Source organism: Salmo salar, chromosome 26 (genome assembly GCF_965601325.2).
Source record: "Salmo salar chromosome 26, fSalSal1, whole genome shotgun sequence".
NCBI classification, from domain to species: domain Eukaryota; kingdom Metazoa; phylum Chordata; class Actinopteri; order Salmoniformes; family Salmonidae; genus Salmo; species Salmo salar.
Genome location: NC_138316.1, coordinates 18162897 through 18187196, shown reverse-complemented (window position 1 = coordinate 18187196; position 24300 = coordinate 18162897). Strand labels below are relative to the sequence as shown.

The 24300-nt window shown below is 39.7% G+C and overlaps 1 protein-coding gene across 1 annotated transcript; it reads left to right on the top strand.

Annotated features, from left to right (window-relative positions):
• The first annotated feature begins 1735 nt into the window (after window positions 1-1735).
• LOC106587207 (semaphorin-7A) lies at window positions 1736-23644 on the top strand. The gene is made up of 14 exons (XM_014175352.3): window positions 1736-2165; window positions 13060-13202; window positions 14219-14266; window positions 14381-14482; window positions 14576-14669; window positions 14759-14866; window positions 14979-15121; window positions 15341-15519; window positions 15919-16027; window positions 16165-16336; window positions 17143-17258; window positions 17972-18117; window positions 18953-19029; window positions 19161-23644. The coding sequence occupies exons 1-14, from the start codon at window positions 2066-2068 to the stop codon at window positions 19517-19519; spliced, it is 1896 nt and encodes a 631-aa protein (XP_014030827.1). The 5' UTR covers window positions 1736-2065; the 3' UTR covers window positions 19520-23644.
• The last annotated feature ends 656 nt before the right edge of the window (window positions 23645-24300 follow it).

Genomic DNA, 24300 nt, shown 5'->3' with positions numbered 1-24300 from the left:
CCCCCATTCTCATCGGCGGGGCTGTAGTGGAGCAGGTTGAGAGCTTCAAGTTCCTTGGTGTCCACATCACCAACAAACTAACATGGTCTAAGTACACCAAGACAGTCGTGAAGAGGGCACGACAAAACCTATTCCCCCTCCAGGAGACTGAAAAGATTTGGGATGGGTCCTCAGATCCTCAAAAGGTTCTACAGCTACACCATTGAGAGCATCCTGACTGGTTGCATCACTGTCTGGTATGGCAACTGCTCGGCCTCCGACTGCAAGGCACTACAGAGGGTAGTGCGTACGGACCAATACATCACTAGGGCCAAGCTTCCTGCCATCCAGGACCTCTATACCAGGCGGTGTCAGAGGAAGGCCCTAAAAATTGTCAAAGACTCCAGCAACCCTAGTCATAGACTGTTCACTCTGCTACCGCATTGCAAGCGGTACTGGAGCGCCAAGTCTAGGTCCAAGTTGCTTCAAAACAGCTTTTACCCCCAAGCCGTGAGACTCCTGAACATCTAATCAAATGGCTACCCAGACTACATGCATTGCCCCCCCCCCCTTATTTTACACTGCTGCTACCCTCTGTTATTATCTATGCATAGTCACTTTAATAACTCTACCTACATGTACATATTACCTCAATGACCTCGACTAACTGGTGCCCCCGCACATTGACTCTGTACCAGTACCCCCTGTATATAGCCTTGCTATTGTTATTTTACTGCTGTTCTTTAAATATTTGTTACTTTTATTTCTTATTATTAGTTTTTTTTCTGTTTTTTATAGTTTTTTAAACTGCATTGTTGGTTAGGGCTTGTAAGTAAGCATTTACACCTGTTGTATTTGGCGCATGTGACAAATACAATTTGATTTGAATTCCTTCAGTGAACTGTAACTCAGTAAAATCTTTGAAATTGTTGCATGGTGCATTTATATTTTTGTGTAGTATAATTTATTACACCTACCTGTATGCTGCACTAAAAGGACAAATGGGCTCATCATGATCCTGTGCTATGAATGTAGCCAAAAACCCCTTGGCTTTTGATGACAGCTCAGCTAATTTTTCCAGTTTAACCACTACATGATTGGTGGATTCCCCGCAGGACGGTTGAGCTAATGTAGGCTAATGTGATTAGCATTAGGTTGTAAGTAACAAGAACATTTCCCAGGACATATATATATCTGACATTGTCAGAAAGCTTAAATTCGTGTTAATCTAACTGCACTGTCCAGTTTACAGTAGCTATTACAGTGAAAGAATGCCATGCTATTGTTTGAGGAGAGTGCACAGTTATGAACTTGAAAATGTATTAATAAACCAATTAGGCACATTTGGGCAGTCTTGCCACAATATTTTGAACAGAAATGCAATGGTTCATTGGATCAGTCTAAAACTTTGCACATACACTGCTGCCATCTAGTGGCCAAAATATAAATTGCGCCTGGGCTGGAATAACACATTATGGACTTTCTCTTTCATTTCAAAGATGATTGTACAAAAAAATACAAAAAAACGCATGTTTTTTCTTTGTATTATCTTTTACCAGATATAAAGTGTTATATTCTCTGACATTAATTTAACATTTACACAAACTTCAAAGTGTTTCCTTTCAAATGGTATCAAGAATATGCATATCCTTGCTTCAGGTCCTGAGCTTCAGGCAGTTAGATTTGTGTATGTCATTTTAGGAGAACATTTAAAAAAAGGGGCGGATCCTTTTTAAACTTGATTAAGATTTGCCCCGATGAAATTAATGTTTTACACCTGGGTCGGAAGAGAGAGGCTACTGTTTAGTCTAGACTAGTCTCGCCTTCTCTGAATTTAGACTGCACACATGCTTTGCGTGACGGAAGAGACAAATCAAGTGCGTAGTCTATCAAAAATATTACTGAGTGGAGTCTATCTCACTATAGAAAAATTAAGCAACTTTTAGGCAACTGTACTTGATTGAAGATTGAAGACAAGACTAAATGGAAGACCAGACTGTATAGACTTCACCCTTGTGTTGTATGCTAAAATAACGCTACTACAGTTTGAAGTAATTAATTGCCGAGAGCCAAGACTCAGAAAAGCATGAGTCTGCTCGCGTTCTTTGCCGTCCTTTTAGGACAATTTTTTCTGGGGAAAGCTTCGCACTATACCCACAATCCGAGAGTGACATTGACAGACAAAGGTAAATTAAGCTTTTTATTTTAAATCAATAGTACAATTATTGAATGATGACAGCAGGGGTTGAATGATTAGGCCTATTAGGAGTCGATTTATATTCAATACTAAAATATCTGGAGGAAAAGTGTATTGAGTCCACAATAGCCAAAGGAATCGATTTATATGCAATACTAAAATATCTGGAGGAAAAGTGTATGGAGTCCACAGTAGCCAAAAGGACCCGACTCTCTTTGAGTTCTCTTTCTCTTGATTTTTGAACTGTGCTATCAAAGACCAGACTTTTCTCATTGACCAGACGTAACATTAAAAGTAAATCCGAGACATTCAAATTAGTGCGTTATATATGTTTGGTATGTTTACACAAGACCAGTGGCGATTTTAGCAGTGGCGTAAAGTACTTAAGAAAAAGATACTTTAAAGTACTACAGTACTCAAGTCGTTTTTTGGGGAATGTGTACTTTACTTTACTATTTATATTTTTGACAACTTTTTCTTCACTACATTCTTAAAGAAAATGTGGTACTTTTTACTGTATACGTTTTCCCTGACACCCAAAAGAACTCGTTACATTTCGAATGCTTAGTCAAATTCACACACTTATCAAGAGAACATCCCTGGTCTACTGCCTCTGATCTGGCGGACTCACTAAACACAATTGCTTTGTTTGTAAACAATGTCTGAGTGTTGGAGTGTGACCCTGGCTATCTGTAAATACATGTAAACAAATTGTGCCGTCTGGTTTGCTTAATATAACGATTTTTTTTATTATTCAAACTTTTCCTTTTCCTTCTGATAGTTAAGTATATTTGAGCAACTACAGTTACTTTTGATACTTAAGTACAGTACCAGTCAAAAGTTTGGATACACCTAATCATTCCAGGGTTTTTCTTTATTTTTACTATTTTCTACATTTTAGAATAATAGTGAAGACATCAAAACTATGAAATAGCACATAAGGAATCATATAGTAACCAAAAAAGTGTTAAACAAATCAAAATATATTTGAGATTTGACATTCTTCCAAGTAGCCACCCTTTGCCTTGATGACAGCTTTGCAGACTCTTGGCATTCTCTCAACCAACTTCATGAAGTAGTCACCTGGAATGCATTTCAATTAACAGGTGGCCTTGTCAAAAGATAATTTGTGGAATTTCTTTCCTTAATATGTTTCAGCCAATCTGATGTGTTGTGACAAGGTAGGGTTGGTATAGAGAAGATAGCCATATTATGGAAAGAACAGCTCAAATAAGCAAAGAGAAACGACAGTCCATCATTACTTTAAGACATGAAGGTAAGTCAATCCGGAAAATTTCAAGAACTTTTGAAGTTACTTCAAGTGCAGTTGAAAAAACCATCAAGCGCTATGATGAAACTGTCTCTCATGAGGACCGCCACAGGAAATGAAGACCCAGAGTTATTTCTGCTGCAGAGAATAGGTTAGAGTTAACTGCACCTCAGATTGCAGCCCAAATAAATGCTTCACAGAGTTCAAGTAACAGACACATCTCAACATAAACTGTTCAGAGGAGACTGCGTGAATCAGGCATTCATGGTCGAATTGCTGCAAAGAAACCACTATTAAAGGACACCAATAAGAAGAAGAGACTTACTTAGGCCAAGAAACACAAACAATGGATATTAGAGCGGTGGAAATCTGTCCTTTGGTCTGTTGAGTCCACATTTGAGATTTGGTGAATTTAGTGGAAACCTGCCCATTTGTAACAATCATGGTAACAAGCATTTATTGTTACACATCTGTAATTACCGAGCGCAATTACTATCAGGTACATGTTGTTATTACACTGTAACTAGTTGTTACACTTAACTACAATACTTGTTACAGAGTACTTACACTGTATTAAGGACCGCTTAAAAGGTAGTGTTACCAAATGGATGGTTTTGACCGCTTGGAACTTTTGGAAATTAAGCTTCTCCTCCTGCCCGAGCCACCTACACACACGACGATGACACTACAATAGAGAAAATATTAAACCCTTGAATGAGTAGCTGTGTCCAAACTTTTGACTGGTACTGTATATTTAAAACCAAATACTTTTAGACTTTAACTCAAGTAGTATTTTACTGGATGACTTTCACTTTTACTTCAGTCATTTTCTATTAAGGTATCTTTACTTTTACTCAAGTATGACAATTGGGTATTTTTTACCACCACTGGATTTTAGCATGCACATCTTGGTGGGACAAAAAAACAAAAAGATTGGGTGGATGAATGCCAGCAAAGCCACAACACAACACTAAACAATACATTATTGCACTATAACGGTGACAAACGGTGCCCACAAACTGTAAGGGCCTACATAAAGCTGTCCCAACAGCAGTCCCAACAGCAGTCACAACATCTTACCACTGCTACACCTGGCTATCAGCGTAGCCTTGTCTGGCAGCGAAACAGTTCATCATTTACTGATTTACTGCCTTTAAAAAAACCTTACTGATATGGCTGACTTGCTTAAACAAATGTGTTTTTTACTGACAATTGAGATGTACAAACTATGGCATAAGGCATCCGTAATTTCGATTAAGACATTAATGAGCGAGCAAGGACGGACTTAGTCAATATAACTATTTGTTCAGCACTTTTGAAATGTACAGCGACAGAATTCAGAACATGGGCCTTCCTTAAAGTGTTCTCCCTGTACACCAAGTCAGAACTGTAGGATAAATAAAGGGTGCATATTAGCAGACAATGAAAGCTCTTACAACATTCAATAATTACATTACTCTGAAACAGGTTATAGGCTACATGTGCACCACCAAATCAGAACAGTAGGCACAATTAAGAGGTGAAAATAGACCAAGTTATTAGCGTGAGGCACATGGGCTACTAACAGCTTACTACACAACATACACTTAGTATAGTTTTGTAGCTGCAGTATACATACAGTTGAAGTTTACATACACCTTAGCCAAATACATTTAAACTCTGTTTTTCACAATTTCTGACATTTAATCCTAGTAAAAATGCTCTGTCTTAGGTCAGTTAGGATCACCACTTTTATTTTAAGAATGTGAAATGTCAGAATAATAGCAGAGAGAATGATTTTTTTCTGCTTTTATTTCTTTCATCACATTCCCAGTGGGTCAGAAGTTTACATACACTCAATTAGTATTTGGTAGCATTGACTTTAAATTGTTTAACTTGGGTCAAACGTTTCGTGTAGCCTTCCACAAGCTTCCCACAATAAGTTGGGTGAATTTTGGCCCATTCCTCCTGACAGAGCTGGTGTAACTGAGTCTGGTTGATAGGCCTCCTTGCTCGCACACTCTTTTTCAGTTCTGCCCACAAATTTTCTATGGGATTGATGTCAGGGCTTTGTGATGGCCACTCCAATACCTTGACTTTGTTGTCCTTAAGCTATTTTGCCACAACTTTGGAAGTATGCTTGGGGTCATTGTCCATTTGGAATACCCATTTGCGACCAAGCTTTAACTTCCTGACTGATGTCTTGAGATGTTACTTCAATATATCCACATAATTTTCCTCCCTCATGATGCCATCTATTTTGTGAAGTGCACCAGTCCCTCCTGCAGCAAAGCACTCCCACAACATGATACTGCCACTCCCGTGCTTCACGGTTGGGAGGGTGTTCTTCGGCTTGCAAGCCTCCCTTTTTCCTCCAAATATAACGATGGTCATTATGGCCAAACAGTTCTATTTTTGTTTCATCAGACCAGAGGACATTTCTCCAAAAAGTACGATCTTTGTCCCCATGTGCAGTTGCAAACCGTAGTCGGGCTTTTTTATTATGGTGGTTTTGGAGCAGTGGCTTCTTCCTTGCTGAGCGGCCTTTCAGGTTATGTCGATATAGTACTCGTTTTACAATAAATATAGATACTTTTGTACCTGTTTCCTCCAGCATCTTCACAAGGTCCTTTGCTGTTGTTCTGGGATTGATTTGCACTTTTCGCACCAAAGTACGTTCATCTCTAGGAGACAGAACGCGTCTCCTTCCTGAGCGGTATGATGGCTGCGTGGTCCCATGGTGTTTATACTTGCGAATTACTGTTTGTACAGATGAACGTGGTACCTTCAGGCGTTTGGAAATTGCTCCCAAGGATGAACCAGACTTGTGGAAGTCTACAATTCTTTTTCTGAGGTCTTGGCTGATTTCTTTTAATTTTCCCATGATGTCAAGCAAAGAGGCACTGAGTTTGAAGGTAGGCCTTGAAATACATCCACAGGTACACCTCCAATTGACTCAAATGATGTCAGTTAGTCTATCAGAAGCTTCTAAAGCCATGACATAATTTTCTGGAATTTTCCAAGCTGTTTAAAGGCACAGTCAACTTAGTGTATGTAAACTTCTGACCCACTGGAATTGTGATACAGTGAATTATAAGTTAAATAATATGTCTGTAAACAATTGTTGGAAAAATGACTTGTGTCATGCACAAAGTAGATGTCCTAACCGACTTGCAAAAACTATAGTTTGTTAACAAGACATGTTTGGCGTGGTTGAAAAACAAGTTCTAATGACTCCAACCTATGTGTATGTAAACTTCTGACTTCAACTGTATCTTCCTGGCATATTACATAATTTATGCAGCAGCATATAATACATTTTTAGACTCACCTTATGCTGTGCTCACTTGAACAAGATGGTGGCAAGGGCTGTCCTTCGTGGGCAAATCTTGTCATTAAAGTCTGGCATTTTCTGGATTTATGGTGCTTTCAAAACAACCAGGAAAAACAAGGTCAAATCATGATGCCAGTGATTTTCATGTTGGAGCTTTAGAAAGAGGCTTAAACCTCTTACATCTAGACGTTCCGCTAGCGGAACACCTGCTCCAATATCCAATGATGGGCGTGGCGCGAAATACAAACTCCTCTAAAATACAAAAACTTCAATTTTTCAAACATATGACTATTTCACAGCATTTTAAAGATAAGACTCTCCTTTATCTAACCACACTGTCCGATTTCAAAAAGGCTTTACAACGAAAGCAAAACATTAGATTATGTCAGCAGAGTACCAAGCCAGAAATAATCAGACACCCATTTTTCAAGGTGGCATATAATGTCACAAAAACCCAGAAGACAGCTAAATGCAGCACTAACCTTTTATGATCTTCATCAGATGACAACCCTAGGACATTATGTTATACAATACATGCATGTTTTGTTCAATCAAGTTCATATTTATATCAAAAACCAGCTTTTTACATTAGCATGTGATGTTCAGAACTAGCAAACTAGCAAACTTCCGGGGAATTCGCTAACATTTTACTAAATTACTCACGATAAACGTTCACAAAAAGCATAACAATTATTTTAAGAATTATAGATACAGACCTCCTCTATGCACTCGATATGTCCGATTTTAAAATAGCTTTTTGGTGAAAGCACATTTTGCAATATTCTAAGTACATAGCCCAGGCTTCACGGGCTAGCTATTTAGACACCCGGCAAGTTTAGCACTCACCAATATCAGCTTTACTATTATAAAAGTTTCATTACCTTTTGTTGTCTTCGTCAGAATGCACTCCCAGGACTGCTACTTCAATAACAAATGTTGGTTTGGTCCAAAATAATCCATCGTTATATCCGAATAGCGGCGTTTTGTTCGTGCGTTCCAGACACTATCCGAAATGGTAAAGAAGGGTCGCGCGCATGGCGCAATTCGTGACAAAAAAATTCTAAATATTCCATTACCGTACTTCGAAGCATGTCAACCGCTGTTTAAAATCAATTTTTACGCCATTTTTCTCGTAGAAAAGCGATAATATTCCGACAGGGAATCTCCTTTTCGGCAAACAGAGGAAAAAATCACAAAGGCGTGGGCGGTCGGGTCACACGCCTAAGCCCAGAGTCCCTTGATCGGCCACTTGAGAAAGGTGATAATGTGTTTCAGCCTGGGGCTGGGATGACGACATTCTGTTTTTTCCCGGGCTCTGAGCGCCTATGGACGACGTAGGAAGTGTCACGTTAGAGCAGAGATCCTTAGTAAAAGATAGAGATGGAAAAGAAGTTCAAGAAATGGTCAGACAGGCCACTTCCTGTAAAGGAATCTCTCAGGTTTTGACCTGCCATTTGAGTTCTGTTATACTCACAGACACCATTCAAACAGTTTTAGAAACTTTGGGGTGTTTTCTATCCATATGTAATAAGTATATGCATATTCTAGTTACTGGGTAGGAGTGGTAACCAGATTAAATCGGGTATGTTTTTTATCCAGCCGTGAAAATACTGCCCCCTAGCCATAACAGGTTTTAAGTTCCCGACTTGGAATTCCGAGTTGGATGAACGTTCAAAACTTATTTTCCCAGTCGGAGCTCGTTTTTTCCTGAGTTCCCAGTTGTCTTGAATTCACTGAAGTCAGATTTCCCAGTTCTGAGTTAACAGTTGTTTTGAAAGCTCCAGAAATCATGTTGGTTTGACAGCATGGCCGATGTTGAATGTTTATAATTTTAAGCTTGAAAAAGAGAACCTTAAACTGAGAATTGTTACCACACACCCACTCCACTGAATAGCAGGCCAGTGATTGCTTTGCAATGCTTGCAGTTAGCCACTGATTCCTTCCAAACCACTGTGTTGAATTTGCGATTTCCAACTTCTTGTGTAAAGTATATGTCCAATGGCCAATGAGCACCGATACATTTTATCTATCATTTCTCTTCATTATTTCTCTTCATATGACAAGGATTAATAAGGATTTATTAGTAGGTTGTCAATTTGATTCATGATGATGACTGCTAGCTAAGATTTTGAAAGTATGATGTTGACATGATCAGTCCAATCAAAGTTAATGTATGTATATATAATGTGATATGATGTAATTGTATCTGTGGCCAATGACCTTGAACCTTCTTGGATGGGCACTTCTAATGTAACTCTATTGCAGTACCCAAGGGGCTTGAATTTTAGTGCTCTACCCTTAGATTTGGCAGTGACCTAGTGTCCCCATGAGTGACAGAACACTGAGCCAATCACGGCGCAATTAGAGAACATTACCGTATTTAACGGAGTGTTGGTAATGTGCTGAAACACCTGCATTTTGGAGCTGCCTTACTCAAGACAGCAAAAAAGAGACCATGTGGAGGCTTTATTGACTCACTGATTTAATATAAATAAATATTAATGACTGAATGACGACCCTCCACTGCATAAGATGGAAGGTTACTCAAGGCAGAAACAAAATGAGGGTGGGTGGATGTATAACGCGAATGTCTAGCAACCCAAAGGTTGCATCTTCTAATCTCATCACATACAACTTTACCATTTTAGCAACTTTAGCATTTTAGCAACTTTAGCTAGCTAACCTAACCTTACCCTCTAACCCTAATCCCTAACCTAGCTAACGTAAGCCAGCTAGCTAACATTAGCTTTAGCCACCTAGCCACCCCTAGCTAACATTAGCCACTACAAATTGGAATTTGTAACATATCATACGTTTAGAAATTCGTAAGAAGCTGTACGTTTTGCAAATTCGTAACATATTGGATGAATTGCAGTTTAACATATTGTACAATTGCAATTCATAACGTATCATACGAAATGGATGATGGACATCCACAAATTAATACATACCATACGAATTGTAACATATCATACTAAATGGAGTGTCTCGGATTTACGTACATAATAATAGGAAATGCTCTGAGACCACGTTGCAAAGACAGTATAGTACCAAGACAGACCACAGACCGTTGTTTCAAATGAGAACAAATTAGTCATAGTGGGCAGAACAAGCATGGAGGTGGGCAGAGCCAAGCACGAGCTAGCGAGATCCTATTGGCGTGTTCTAGCATGCATGTGCATATTTCCATTAGGGAACGCCTACTCTGTGAAGTGTAACTCAATTTGCCTTTGCACTCCTTTTAAAAACAATGCAATTTTTTCAACATTGGCAAAGAGTAAAGTATAGTTTGGGCTCCCAAGTGGCGCAGCGGTCTAAGGCACTGCATCTCAATGCTTGAGGCGTCACTATATACACCTAGGTTCAATTCCAGGCTGTATCACAACCGGCCGTGATTGGGAGTCCCATAGGGCAGCGCACAATTGGCCCAGCATTGTCTGGGTTTGGCCGGTGTAGGCCATTTTGTAAATAAGAATTTGTTCTTAACTGACTTGCCTAGTTAAATAAAGATCAAATAAAAAATTGAAAAAAAATACAAAACTTTGTCCACTCTATTCATAACATATTGTAGTTTTGGGAACAGAAAATTGTATTGAGATCAAATGTTTCATCGATGACAAAATTAGCAGAATGTCGGCCAAAATCCATCTCGTTCCATCTTCTCACACTGCAGGCAACTGGGCTTCCTCTGACTACCAGTTTAAACGCCAAGCGGATGCTTCACATTTATACATCCAGTGAAATATCTGTCTCATTGTTCTATCTGTGATAGTACTGTCTGAAGATAGGTAGGAACTGCTTCTCCAATAGAAATCCCCGATCACACTTGTAGGCGATGTCATGGCGACGTTGGCTAGTTAAGGTCATGCGTAGAAACACGTCATTGGGTCTAAAGGTCATGTGCAGGCCATCAAATCAAAGGCACTCCTTCGAAATAAAGTTGTTTTAAACGGAAATTAAAAATGTGTAATTTTGTCACTTTCACAAGGTTGGAATAATAACATATTAAACTACTTAAAGACATTTCACTTCTCAAACCCCCAAACCCCGGCCTGGTCTGCTTGGTCTGTTTCGCAAGCGTTCCTGGAAGTCTCGCAGTGTTGCGTCTCTGGGTTTAGAAACTCTGTGGTGCTATACCGGAATGTGAAAACATACCTCAATCCAGGGATGGAATATGTCGTTGTACTCATAATCATCCTGATTCGAGAATATTTATATACTGCTTGTTTTGAATTAAACAGCAGTTTTCACCAGCATGCTAGGCTAGCTAATGCAATAGCAGCCCATTGGATTCCATAAAAAAAAAAAATGATTGCAACAATAATAACAACATTACACATCAATACAGGGACATTCCTGTGAATACAATGAAAAAAAATGTCATAAAAATGCAACGCCTAGAGTTGGAGTGAGTAGCTTCCGGAAGTGTTGTTCAATCCAATGGGTTGCTTTAGCATTACCTCGCCTAGCATGCTGACGAAAATGGCAGTTTGAGATACTGTTCGTTTTTAATTCATCTTCTCGATTCACCTTTCATCATTTCGTGATGATTAGATGTACAACGATACATTCTATACCTGGATTGAGGTATACCTTGCCAGGCTCTGGCTGTCCACATTCTGGCATAGCACCGTTCCGAGAGAAATGAAAGAGAGTAGGATCCTTTTTGCCCTTCTCCAAAAGTACAAGAACATGAACCATATTTCATACCTTTGTCATTAGCCAACTCTGGTAAGGAACACAAACTATTTATACTCATACAAGCCTACATTAATACTGAGCTTGAACATGAATGTACATGAGCTATCATAGAGCCCTTCACAGTGGTGAGATACAGGGGCGAAAATCTGATATCAACTTTGGAGGGGACAATTACATTACATTTTCTCAAGAGCAATTCCTGAGGGGGACACCAAAAGTAGTGCTGTAACACATAGCCTACATTGTAATATGGTAAATGTATATTGAGGAACCAAAGAAATAAGGTGTTTTCCGTACTCCTAACTACCGGTACCCAAAACTACACAACTAATCACAACAGCAATACCATTGCCTTTAACAAATCTTAGTTCAGTCACCAGTTTAAGTTGAGAGTGGGGGTATCCATGGCATTTTCCAATTATGTTCCTATTTTACAAGTCAAAAAAATTGAGAACCTTTCATAATGTTGCCAAACAAAGACTCAACAAACTTACCTGAGACTCCCTGTCTCTGCCAGTCTGTCCCTGCATATCTGTCCCCAACTCTGCTGTCTGTGTGCCATCTGTTGCCTGCTCTGCCTAATGACATCATTGTGAAACATTTCCATTAGAATTTCATTTCTTTCTTATGAACATTTGAATTTTCTGCCATTTTTCTACCTGGCTGGCTGGCTGGCTACACACACAGTGTGTAGGTTATTTACAGTAGGAGATGGGCTTCTATCATCTTCAATCATTCTATTTGGGCTTCGATCTAAAAGGTAGCTAGCAAATGTGAAACGGATTAAAATGACAAGAGTTGACAGCTGTATGAGTTCACCATTTACACAACATACGATGCCACATAAATGGAATAGGTACTAGCTAGCTTAATAGTTAATATTTGCGCGCTAGCTCTGCATATTCAGCTAGTGTGTGTGCGCGATTGACTGGATTAACCTCACGTCAGTTACGTGCATTGAGTGCCTTTCAGACAGTAGATACGACCTCTCTGTTACCTAGCAAGCTAAGGAACTGGCAGTGGATCAAACCATTGTGAGGCAAAGGGTGGGCGGGTCGCAATCTTTTGAAACTTAAAAACGCGCTATTAAGTGTCTATAATCAGCACAATTGCTTTCATTGCGTATTATTAATATTATTTAAATTACATAGTTATGTTTCAGTGATATATTGGGGGGGGACAAATCATATTTTTCCCAGGATGGGGGGGTCGTGTCCCCCCCGTCCCCCCCGGGATTTCCGCCCCTGGTAAGATAAAAGGATAGTAGGCCTATACCCACATGGAAATATGCTCTGCTACGGTAACGTTAGAAGGATAAACTCATCTGGCACAACGTGAAACATTAGTCCTGTTCAAATTTGGTTACTGGGTACCTTCTTTTATTTAACTCTGACAATATCAATATACACTGTGTGTACAAAACGTTTGGCATGACATAGACTGACCAGGTGAAAGCTATGAACCCTTATTGATGGGATCGATCATGGTTTCCAAGAAGTTATCCTAGTTCCAGAGTGTAATCTCAATGAGCACATTTTTTTGCATGAACACATGTCCAGTCATATGTTTTCTTAATGATTTATATCTCTGTGTCCTCAGATGTGCGCTTCCCAAGAATCCACCTGTCTGGGAATAACAGCCATATAAAGCTCCTGCATGGCCCTCATGACAACATAGTATACGCTACAAGCCATATACACCTGTTCCGGACAAACTTCCACAGTTCTAAGACCTCTAGAATGGTAGTATGAATGATTTACATACCCTTACTGCAAACCTTACTTGTGTATTGTGTTGCTTTATATTGATTTAGCTCTATTCAGGTTGTGCTCTAAGTAGGATTGTCCAATACGGTTGCTGTAATGTAATTGATGGTAATAACAGAGGGAGGGTTATTGATATTTTTACAGTAAATATTTAGCTAAACAGTCCTTCCCCTCTTACATGCTGTAGACTAGATTACGTTGAAATGGATGTATTGAACATTGTACTGATGGGTTTGGATTTCTGAGCTTTAACTATTATTAATCATTCATTTTAATAGAGACATGAGGGGGGCCATAGTCCAGAGTTTACACCAGGAGATGTCTGTAGGAGGAAGAGTTATGGTGGGTGTAATTAAGCTTGGGAGGGGCTGAGTGCAGGGAAAACAGTCACATGTGGCAGTACTGATAAGGGGAGAGAGAAGTGGATATTTGGTTCAAGGTCAGGTCATGTTAAGGGAAAAGGAACCGTTTATTGCCCGTATTACTTAGTTTCCTGCCTAGCAATAAAGATGCAATGTTTAGCGAGAAGGAGGAGATTCCACCCAAAGTGGGGTACATATACTACCACTATTGTAACCTCTTTGTCGATTCAGCTCTTCGATCCTTTGGGAAGAATGAACTTGGTTTAAGCTTTCTTAGTGTCCGTCGAGTTCTTACTCTGATAATTAGAACCTAACAGTACTCTACATGTACAGATGTAGGATCTTACTTTTATCACTATGTCGTTGCTGCACAGCAGGAAATGCAAACTTGTAGTATAGTCAAGGTTTAAAAAGGCTTTTAAAGTTTGTAATTTCCACTTTAAAATGTCACTTGATTTACCCTAACGAAAAAATGTATCAACGCCTACAAAAAAATTTCCATTAATTATTATCCACATAATAATTCACATGTCCTGTTGCTGCATGAGTATTTTCCTGCTCTATTAAACTGGCTCAAATGAAGATCCTACATATGTACCTGTACAACATTTTTAATGATTGCCTTTGCAGAGTCCTGTGTTTGGAGAGGGTTGTAGAAGTAATGATCCCACATCACCAGTGAGTATCTGAGAAGATGAGAGGATGTTGGTTTTATAGTACAGTTCATTACTAAAGTTGCACATAGAATATTTTGCATACAACCATGTAACACAGTTCTGTTTTGTCCTTCAGAACTGTCACTATAACATCACTGTGTTACACAAGACTAAAGACTCAAACCAACTGTTCCTGTGTGGAACCAATGGACAACAACACACATTGTGCTGTTACATGGTATGGGACATACTTTTCATTATATAAGTATACATTACTTTTCATGGTACCATTTTGCCATTGGCGTGTTAACACAAAACGATTCCACTGTAGAACCCATCAGACGACCCGTTTAACTGCACTCCATCCAAGGCCATCCAAGACATTAAACAATACATGAATGAAAGAGAGCCGTCGCTCCTCATTGGTGAGGAAAATGTCTAATTGGAAAACATTACTCTATAATATGACCTAATGTTCATGAGTGGTTATTGAGCTAATGTGTTGTGTCTCCAGGTTCTTCTGAAGTAGAGGAGTTCTACACCACTCACTCAGGCACGGAGGGTTCCGTGGGGATCAAAAGGTTTGGGAAGAGCACACTATGGACAGAAAACAGTGGAACAGGTATGGAACAGGACGAGAGAACAAGACATGGCCTGACATTGTTTTGCGTAGTAATGTATATCTGATCAGACTGTTCATGGACTGTCATTATTTCTCCTGTTCTTTTCCTTAGAACAGAGATATGTGAGTTTGGTGGCTAGCGGGCAGAGAGAGGATCGTCTGCAGGACAGACTATATGCTTTCTACATAGAGAAGAACCGAGACCCGCGTTTGGACTCTGATCTCTGGGTTCCCCGGGTTGCTCAAGTCTGCATGGTAAGCACCACAGGAGGTTGGTGGCACCTTAATTGGGGAGGATGGGCATGTTGCAGTTTAGTTCAGAAAATATTTGTAGAGCTTTCATATGTGGTACCACTCCATTTCTGCCCATTTAAGCCCTTAATTAAGACTAATTCCATCAGGGTCTCCTTGAGTGGTGTGTGCACTGCCCACTGTCATTATCTTAGCATGTCTGTGGTTGCATGTGTGTTCCAGGCTGATCGTGGAGGGCCCAAGGGTTATCTGCAGTTCAGGTGGACCTCCAAGCTGAGTGCCAGGCTCTACTGTGGAGACAATGACAGCAGGCTGTACTTCACCCAGCTAGTGGATGTGAACACTGTTCTGGCAGAAAGGTGGCAGGATACCAGGGTCTATGCACTCTTCAGGAATGGCTGGTAGGACGGCATACTGTAGATAGATGAGAATGGACCTTAGTAACATACACAAATCAGCCATAACAACACAACAGGAGCTGGTAGCAGGGACTCGTAGTGCAGTTTATGACATGAAGTTGCAGTGTCGTTAAGAAAAAGCATCAAACTGAAAGTGACATATAAGGAGTTTAACGATTAAGAACCAAAATGTCGCATTCTTTGTTTTGTTTTTATCTGGACGTGTGTGTTGTGCTTCCTCTTTCTAAATGTAACTTTGTTTGCAAAGTTCATATCCCTTTTCTAATCTCGAGTCAGCTGTTCCTCTGACCTTCGCTGAAAGCAGATGTCGTGAAGCATTGTGAAAGAGATCTTTAGTAAGGGGGATAGTTGAAACTTGCTGAGCTCTGTGTCTATCCCTAGGGGTATGAGTGCTGTATGTGTCTACACCATAGCAGATATTGACCGCATCTTTAAAACCTCCAACTTCAAGGGACACCCGGGGTCTGTTCCAAGCCCACGACCCGGGGAGGTATACTCAACAATATACTCAACAATATGACTTTTTATTCAGCGCCACTCCTTTACTCTGTATGTCTACAATATTGGACTGTGTTCTGTGTATGTCTTCGTATGTTGAAGTATACATATGTGTCCATCCTCTTGTAGTGTGTTAAAGACAGTACTAAACTCCCCATTGAAGTCCTGAAGATGGTGGACAAGGTTTCAGAGATGGAGGAGTGGGTCACCAGTAGGCCTCTCCTGGTCACTCACCGCTATTACCACCACATCCGCGTGGACAGAGTCCAAGGCAAAGGGAATGTCCTGTTTCTGTCTCTAGGTGAGAAGTTTTGATCTCTAGACGACGAATCAGAAATGATCAGTCTGAAAGGAATGACGGGAAACCTTACGTTTGGAGACCTTTAACATAGACCTCGTATGACCCTGGAGCAAGTGATGATAGGTGTTGTGTATATGTACAGTATATTTATAGGAATGTAGATGAGATGAGAAGGTTTCCATCTTATACTCACACCAGTTTCAAGAGACAGGGGCTTTCAGAAGGTTGAAATACTATTGACCATATATGGTACTACAGGGTGTAAAGTGACACTTTATTTTCACGCTGATCTTTTGTAATGTGTAGAAAAGGCCCGTCAACAGTTTATTTTGAAGTTTAAAAAAGAGAACTAAGCAGAAGTATACTCTTATCACACTGTGCCGCGGTTCATTTCCCATCATTGCACGCATAGACTTATGCAATCAACCCTAACTTGAGATGAATGCTTGCAAAACAGTTTGTAGGGTGTGTCAGAGACGTACAACCCAGACATGAGACTGATGAATGTAATTGAAGTACATTATCAGATGCATTTCTGTAGCAATAGTCATAGATACTCATAGATATGGCCTAGCATGCATCTGCGTCTGTACTGTGAGTGGTGTAATATGACTGGAGGATGTCTCAACATTATGATGAAACATTAACTATTGTGTGTGTGTTATGCTTAAATGACTGTGTTGACATTTCTTACACACACTTTTGTTTTGTAATGTTTGGACTCTCGCTCATATCCTCAATGATGAATGACTGCTGTTGGACTGTGTGTGTGTGTGTGTGTGTGTGTGTGTGTGTGTGTACACTAGAGAATGGAGGGATTCATAAGGTTCTGGAGAGGGATGGTCAGGTCTTCGTCATCGCTGAGTTACATCCTTTTAACTACACAGCACACATCCTCAGTATGATGTTGCACTCCTCCACGGTGAGTCAAGGAACACAGCCCACACCGAAACCTCCCCATTGAGATCCAACAGTGGTAGCAATGTAGTAATGAGACATGGAGTGTCAAAGAGATCCCTTTCAAACCATGTTTTAACATGTGGATCAGTTATTTGATCACGGCTGAACATTTGATGATTGAACTGCAGATGTTGCTGTCCTTAAAATGCATTCCATCTGCGTATCATTTGATGGCATTGTGGATTTAGTTGGATAATAAGTATTGGCCACAGGTTTGAAATCACATGCCTTCTTCAAATACACAGAATGTTGTAGGCTGTTGCTAACGTTATATCCATCTCCAATGCGCCCACATTGGAAGGTGGTTTCCAAAATCCGAACACAATATGCCAAAGAGGTCTGAATGGGATGAGAGGGACAATAGACAGGGACAAATTCAACCATAACTATATTTATATCTCTATAATAATATTGTAGAAGAAGTGGTGTTCTAATTGTAAACCAGTAACTTTCTTCTGCAGTCAAGTCATTGTTCCAGTATTTTCTACAATGAACCCTTTTTGGTTCCAGGTAGAACTCTCTTTGTAAAGGGTTTTACATGGAACTCAAAAGGGTTCTACCTGGAACCAAAAAGGGTTCTTCAAGGGGTTCTCCGATGGGGACAACCGAAGAACCCTTTTAGGTTCTAGGTAGAACCCTTTTGAGTACTAATGTTTTTGTGGTGTTGTGTTCCAGGGGAAGCTGTATCTGGGCTCCAGCAGAGAGCTGGTTCAGATTGACCTGGACAGCTGTGAGCAGTATGGAGCCCAATGTGAAGACTGTGTCCTGGCCAGAGACCCTTACTGCGGCTGGGACGGCAATCACTGCACCACAGCTACAAAGTGAGACCAAGCACAGCCCGCTTTCAGCTTATAGCATCCGCTGTATAGATATTTAATGGTGATTTGAAAATAGATTTCTCATTAATGGTTACCGACATATTGCTTTCCTCTCTGTGGTTTCCTGTGAGCCTTACACAGTTTGGTTTGAACACTTCATAGTTGTTGTCAAAAAAGCAAATATAGGGTGGTGTGTTAGTTTGGTCATTATGCTAGACCAACATGGCCAGAGCCAGTTTTTCCAGAATGATGTAAACACACATGGCCCTTGTTCAAACAAATGTGGTGTCACAGGCCATGAAAACAAACAAAATATAGTTAAAACAAATGTGGTGTCAGATGAGGCCATGAAAACACATTTCATTTGATTAAATGTAACGTCTGTCTGCAGTGTGGTGTCAGTGGAAAATGTTAGTTCTCACTTCCTCATTTTACCTTTATTTAACTAGGCAAGTCAGTTAAGAACAAATTCTTATTTTCAATGATGGCCTAGGAACAGTGGGTTAACTGCCTTGTTCAGGGGCAGAACGACAGATTTGTACCTTGTCAGCTCGGGGATTCAAACTTGCAACTTTTCGGTTACTAGTCCAACGCTCTAACCACTAGTCTACCCTGCCACCCCTGCTACAAACACACACGATAGATACTACACACTACCTTTTGTGTAGTCAAACGCTCTATGCACCGTGGTTTCAGTTCAGCTGCAGTTTCAAATAACTATCACTCTGGCCACAATGTAGACCGGAAAGAGGAACCTCAGAGAAAAGAGACATTCACTATTTTCTGGTTGAGTTGCTCGTTGAGACTCCTTAACTCATATGTGCTTGTCTTTTTACAGTAAGACAATTCAGGATGTGGAGAACGGGAACCATCAGGTATGCAGCAACATATCCAGAGGAGTTACTGCAAGTAAAGGTGTGTAGTGTGTTACAGCCATCCTTGTATAAATACAAAAAACACTTATTATGACCATGTACTATAATAAAGGATGGAAACCATCCACAATGGTTAGCTATGGAAGTCTAAAAGCAATGTTTTGCTCTTAGTTTACTTTCCAGGATCATCAGTTGGCGCTGCAGATGGAATCAGAATTCATCTATCTTCAAAGTACTTCCTCAATTGCCCAACCTTTTCCAGCCATGCTGAGTACAGCTGGAGGCACCATGGCAACACCACAGCAACACCGTGCATCTCCACAGGGTCAGAGTACCAGTGTCTCCTGCTAATAGAGAGCATGGGCCCTGAGCAGCAGGGAACATACAGCTGTGTGTCTGAGGAGAGGGGCTACCACAGGACCCTGGTGCAATACCAGTTACAGCTAGACAGTGGGGCCACAGGCCTGGCCTCTCCCCGCTTGGCATGTCTGGGTCTGGTACTAACACTAGTCCTGACTTTGCTCTGCTAGAATCAGCTCTGTGGGTTCTCGACCGAGCTGACTTGACTTGGACATGCCTGCACCTGTACTTTGGTCTTCCTTACATCCACACTACCTCAAGAATATTTAATGACAGTCTACAGTCAAGTGACCGAGCCATTTCTCTCAGCCATTTCCTTTGTTACTTTCACAATCACTTGGTCAAAAAACAGAACGCTGTAGAAGTTAAAGGAACTAACTATTTATCTGGAGGAATTGGCCTTTATGTATTTTATAATCATGCTCTGTTTTCCAATATGGAACTTTGCAGATGTTTCAAATATTTTATGTGAAATCTGAATGTATAGTATATTGCAAAAACACTTAAGTTTTAGAAATTTTAGAAATATATCTTTTTTTTCTTCACTTTTAAGTGTCATGCTAACAGCATGATAGTTGTAAATATATACAGCACCAGTTAAAAGTTTGGACATTGCAGGGTTTTTATTTATTTTTACTATTTTCTATATTGTAGAATTATAGTGAAGACATCAAAACTATGAAATAATACATATGGAATCAAAAAACGAAACTAATTTGGGCCAAGAAACATGAGCAATGGACATTAGACTGGTGGAAATCTGTCCTTTGGTCTGATGAGTCAAAATGTTGGGTTCCAACTGCCGTGTCTTTGTGAGACGCAAAGTAGGTGAATGGATGATCTCCGTATGTGTGGTTCCCACCGTGAAGCATGGAGGAGGAGTTGTGATGGTGTGGGGGTGCTTTGCTGGTGACAGTGATTTATTTAGAGTTTAAGGCACACTTAACCAGCATGGCTACCACAGCATTCTGCAGCGATACGCCATCCCATCTGGTTTGCGCTTAGTGGGACTATCATTTGTTTTTCAACAGAACAATGACCCAACACACCTCCAGGCTGTGTAAGGGCTATTTGACCAAGAAGGAGAGTGATGGAGTGCTGCATCAGATGACCTGACCTCCACAATCACCCGACCTCAACCCAATTGAGATTGTTTGGGATGAGTTAGACCGCAGAGTGGAGGAAAAGTCCTTCAAGACTGTTGGAAAAGCATTCTAGGTGAAGCTAGTTGAGAGGATACAAGAGTGTGCAAAGCTGTCATCAAGGCAAAGGGTGGCCACTGAAGAATCTCAAATCTCAAATATATTTTGATTTATTTAACACTTTTTTTGGTTACTACATGATTCCATATGTGTTATATCATAGTGTATGTCTTCACTATTATTCTACAATGTAGAAAATAGTAAAAATAAAGAAAAACCCTTGAATGAGTAGGTGTGTCCAAACCTTTGACTGGTATTGTATATATTTTTTTCTATTGCTTATTTATTTGTATTAATAGATATAATTACAGTGAGCTCCAAAAGTATTGGGACAGTGACAATTTTTTGTTGTTGTTTTGGCTTTGTACTCCAGCTCTTTGGATTTAAAATGATACAATGACTATGAGGTTAAAGTGCAGACGGTCAGCTTTAATTTTATTGTGATTTCATCTATATCGAGTGAACCGTTTAGAAATTACAGCACTTTTTGTACATTGTCCCTCCATTTTAGGGGACAAATTCACTTGCTGTATATGTGTAAAGAATCGTACCCTTTTTTTCAATTTTCGCCTAAAATGATAAATCCAAATCTAACTGCCTGTAGCTCAGGACCTGAAGCAAGGATATGCATGTTCTTGATACCATTTGAAAGGAAAGACTTTGAAGTTTGTGGAAATGTGAAATTAATATCGGAGAATATAACACATTAGATCTGGTAGAATTGTTAAAAAAAAAAAAAAAAAAAAATCTTTGAAATGCAAGAGAAAGGCCCTACATTCAGATAGGAGTCTTGGTGTAATTTAGATTTTGGCCACTGGATGGCAGCAGTGTGTGTGTGAAGTTCCAGACCATTCCAGTGAAGAATGACATTACTACAAACAGTCTGTCAGGAGTTTGCCCAAATGTGCCGAATTGGTCAATTGATACATTTTCAAGAACATAACTATAGAGATTAGAGGTCGACCGAATTAATCGGCATGGCCGATTAAGTAGGGCCAATTTCAAGGTTTCATAACAATCGGTAATCGGCATTTTAGGATGCCGATTATGGCCGATTACATTGCACTCCACGAGGAGACTGCGTGGCAGGCTAACCACTTGTTACACGAGTGCAGCAAGGAGCCAAGGTAAGTTGCTAGCTAGCATTAATCTTATCTTATCAAAAACAATCAATCTTAACATAATCACTAGTTAACTACACATGGTTGATGATATTACCAGCATTATCTAGCTTGTCCTGCGTTGTATATAATCAATGCGGTGCATGTTAATTTACATCGAATCACAGCCTACTTCGCCAAACGTGTGATGATTTAACAAGCGCATTCACGAAGAAAGCACTGTCGTTGCACCAATGTGTACCTAACCATAAACATCAATGCCTTTCTTAAAATCAATACACAAGTATATTTTTTTAAACCTGCATATTTAGTTAATATTGCCTGCCAACATGAATTTATTTTAACTATGGAAATTGTGTCACTTCTCTTGCGTTCTGTGCAAGCAGAGTCAGGGTATATGCAGCAGTTTGGGACGCCTGGCTCGTTGCGAACTGTGTGAAGACCATTTCTTACTAACAAAGATCGTAATTAATTTGCCAGAATTGTACATAATTATGACATAACATTGAAGGTTGTGCAATGTAACAGCAATATTTAGACTTAGGGATGCCACCCGTTCGATAAAATACGTAACGTTCCGTATTTCACTGAAAGAATGAAATTATATGTTTCCGGATTTGACCATATTAATGACCAAAGGCTCGTATTTATGTGTGTTTATTATATTATAATTAAGTCTATGATTTGATATTTGACAGAGCAGTTTGACTGAGCGATGGTAGGCAGCAGCAGGCTCGTAAGCATTCATTCAAACAGCACTTTCCTGCATTTGCCAGCAGCTCTTTGCTGTGCTTCAAGCATTGCGCTGTTTATGACTTCAAGCCTATCAACTCCCGAGATTAGGCTGGTAATACTATAGTGCCTATAAGAACATCCAATAGTCAAAGGTATATGAAATACAAATGGTATAAAGAGAAATAGTCCTATAATTCCTATAATAATTACAACTTAAAACTTCTTAACTGGGAATATTGAAGACTCATTTTAAAAGGAACCACCAGCTTTCATATGTTCTCATGTTCTGAGCAAGGAACTTAAACGTTAGCTTTTTTACATGGCACATATTGCACTTTTACTTTCTTCTCCAACACTGTTTTTGCATTATTTAAACAAATTGAACATGTTTCGTTATTTATTTGAGACTAAATTGATTTTATTTATGTATTATATTAAGTTAAAATAAGTGTTCATTCAGTATTGTTGGAATTATCATTATTACAAATATATATATAAAAATTGGCCGAATTTAATCGGTATCTGCTTTTTTTTGGTCCTCCAATAATCGGTATCGGCATTGAAAAATCATAATTGGTCGACCTCTAATAGAGATTATGCAAAAATGCCATGGTAATAGAAAAATTGAAGTTTACACACTCCCAGGAATGTCATACATGATGGATCATTAGCTTATACAGTTCATTAACTTTCACACATCTAGATGTCCGGGTGGGGTGGGTGTAGAGCCAGAGACAGCAGTGGGGTCAAACTGTAGACCCCAGTTCCTACATTTCAACATACAAATGGATTTAATCAAACAAAACTATGCTATATTTTATCTCTGGAACCCGCAAGATTACTTAATGTAAGTACATTATTTACCTTCAGAAGTGAATGTATAAAACCAGTTGCTTTGATAAAGGGTTTTGTTGTTGTGCACTCAAACAATATCGTATTTTTTCACTGTAATAGCTACTGTTAATTGGAAACTGCAGTTAGATTAACAAGAATTTAAGCTTTCTGCCCATACTGTATGTATGTCTATGTCCCAGAAAGTTGGCTGTTGTATACAACGTCATTCTAGTCACATTAGCAACAACCGTCCCGGTTTAGGGACACCCATCCTGTAGAGGTTATTAAAGTAGTCAAAAGTTTTCGTATTTGGTCCCATATTCTGTACAAAATTGTTGGATGCATTTGCTGTGGTTGTGTTCCAGATTATTTTGTGCCCAATAGAAATGAATGGTAAATAATGCATTGTGTCATTTTGGAATCACTTTTATTGTAAATAAGAATAGAATATGTTTTTATTTTACCAGGTAAGTTGACTGAGAACACATTCTCATTTACAGCAACGACCTGGGGAATAGTTTCAGGGGAGAGAAGGGGGATGAATGAGCCAATTGTAAGCTGGGGATGATTAGGTGGCCAGATTGGGAATTTAGCCAGGACACCAGGGTTAACACCCCTACTCTCACAATAAGTGCAATGTGATCTTTAATGACCTCAGAGAGTCAGGACACCCATTTAACGTCCTCCTACACAGGGCAGTGTCATTGAGATACTTTTTAGACCAGAGGAAAGAGTGCCTCCTACTGGCCCTCCAACACCAGGGACTGACCAGGACCAACCCTGCTTAGCTTCAGAAGCAAGCCAGCAGTGGGATGCAGGGTGGTATGCTGCTGGCATATGCCTCTAAACACTTCTACATTAATGTGGATGCAACCATGATTACGGACTGTCCTGAATGAATCATGAATGAAGTTAGATGCACAACTATGATATTTGTGCGTCTGTATCTTTCTCACTCATCATTATTCACGATTCATTCAGGACTATCCGTAATCCACATTAATGTAGAAGTGTTTGAAACATATTCTATTTTTATGTACAATAAAAGTGACTCCGTAC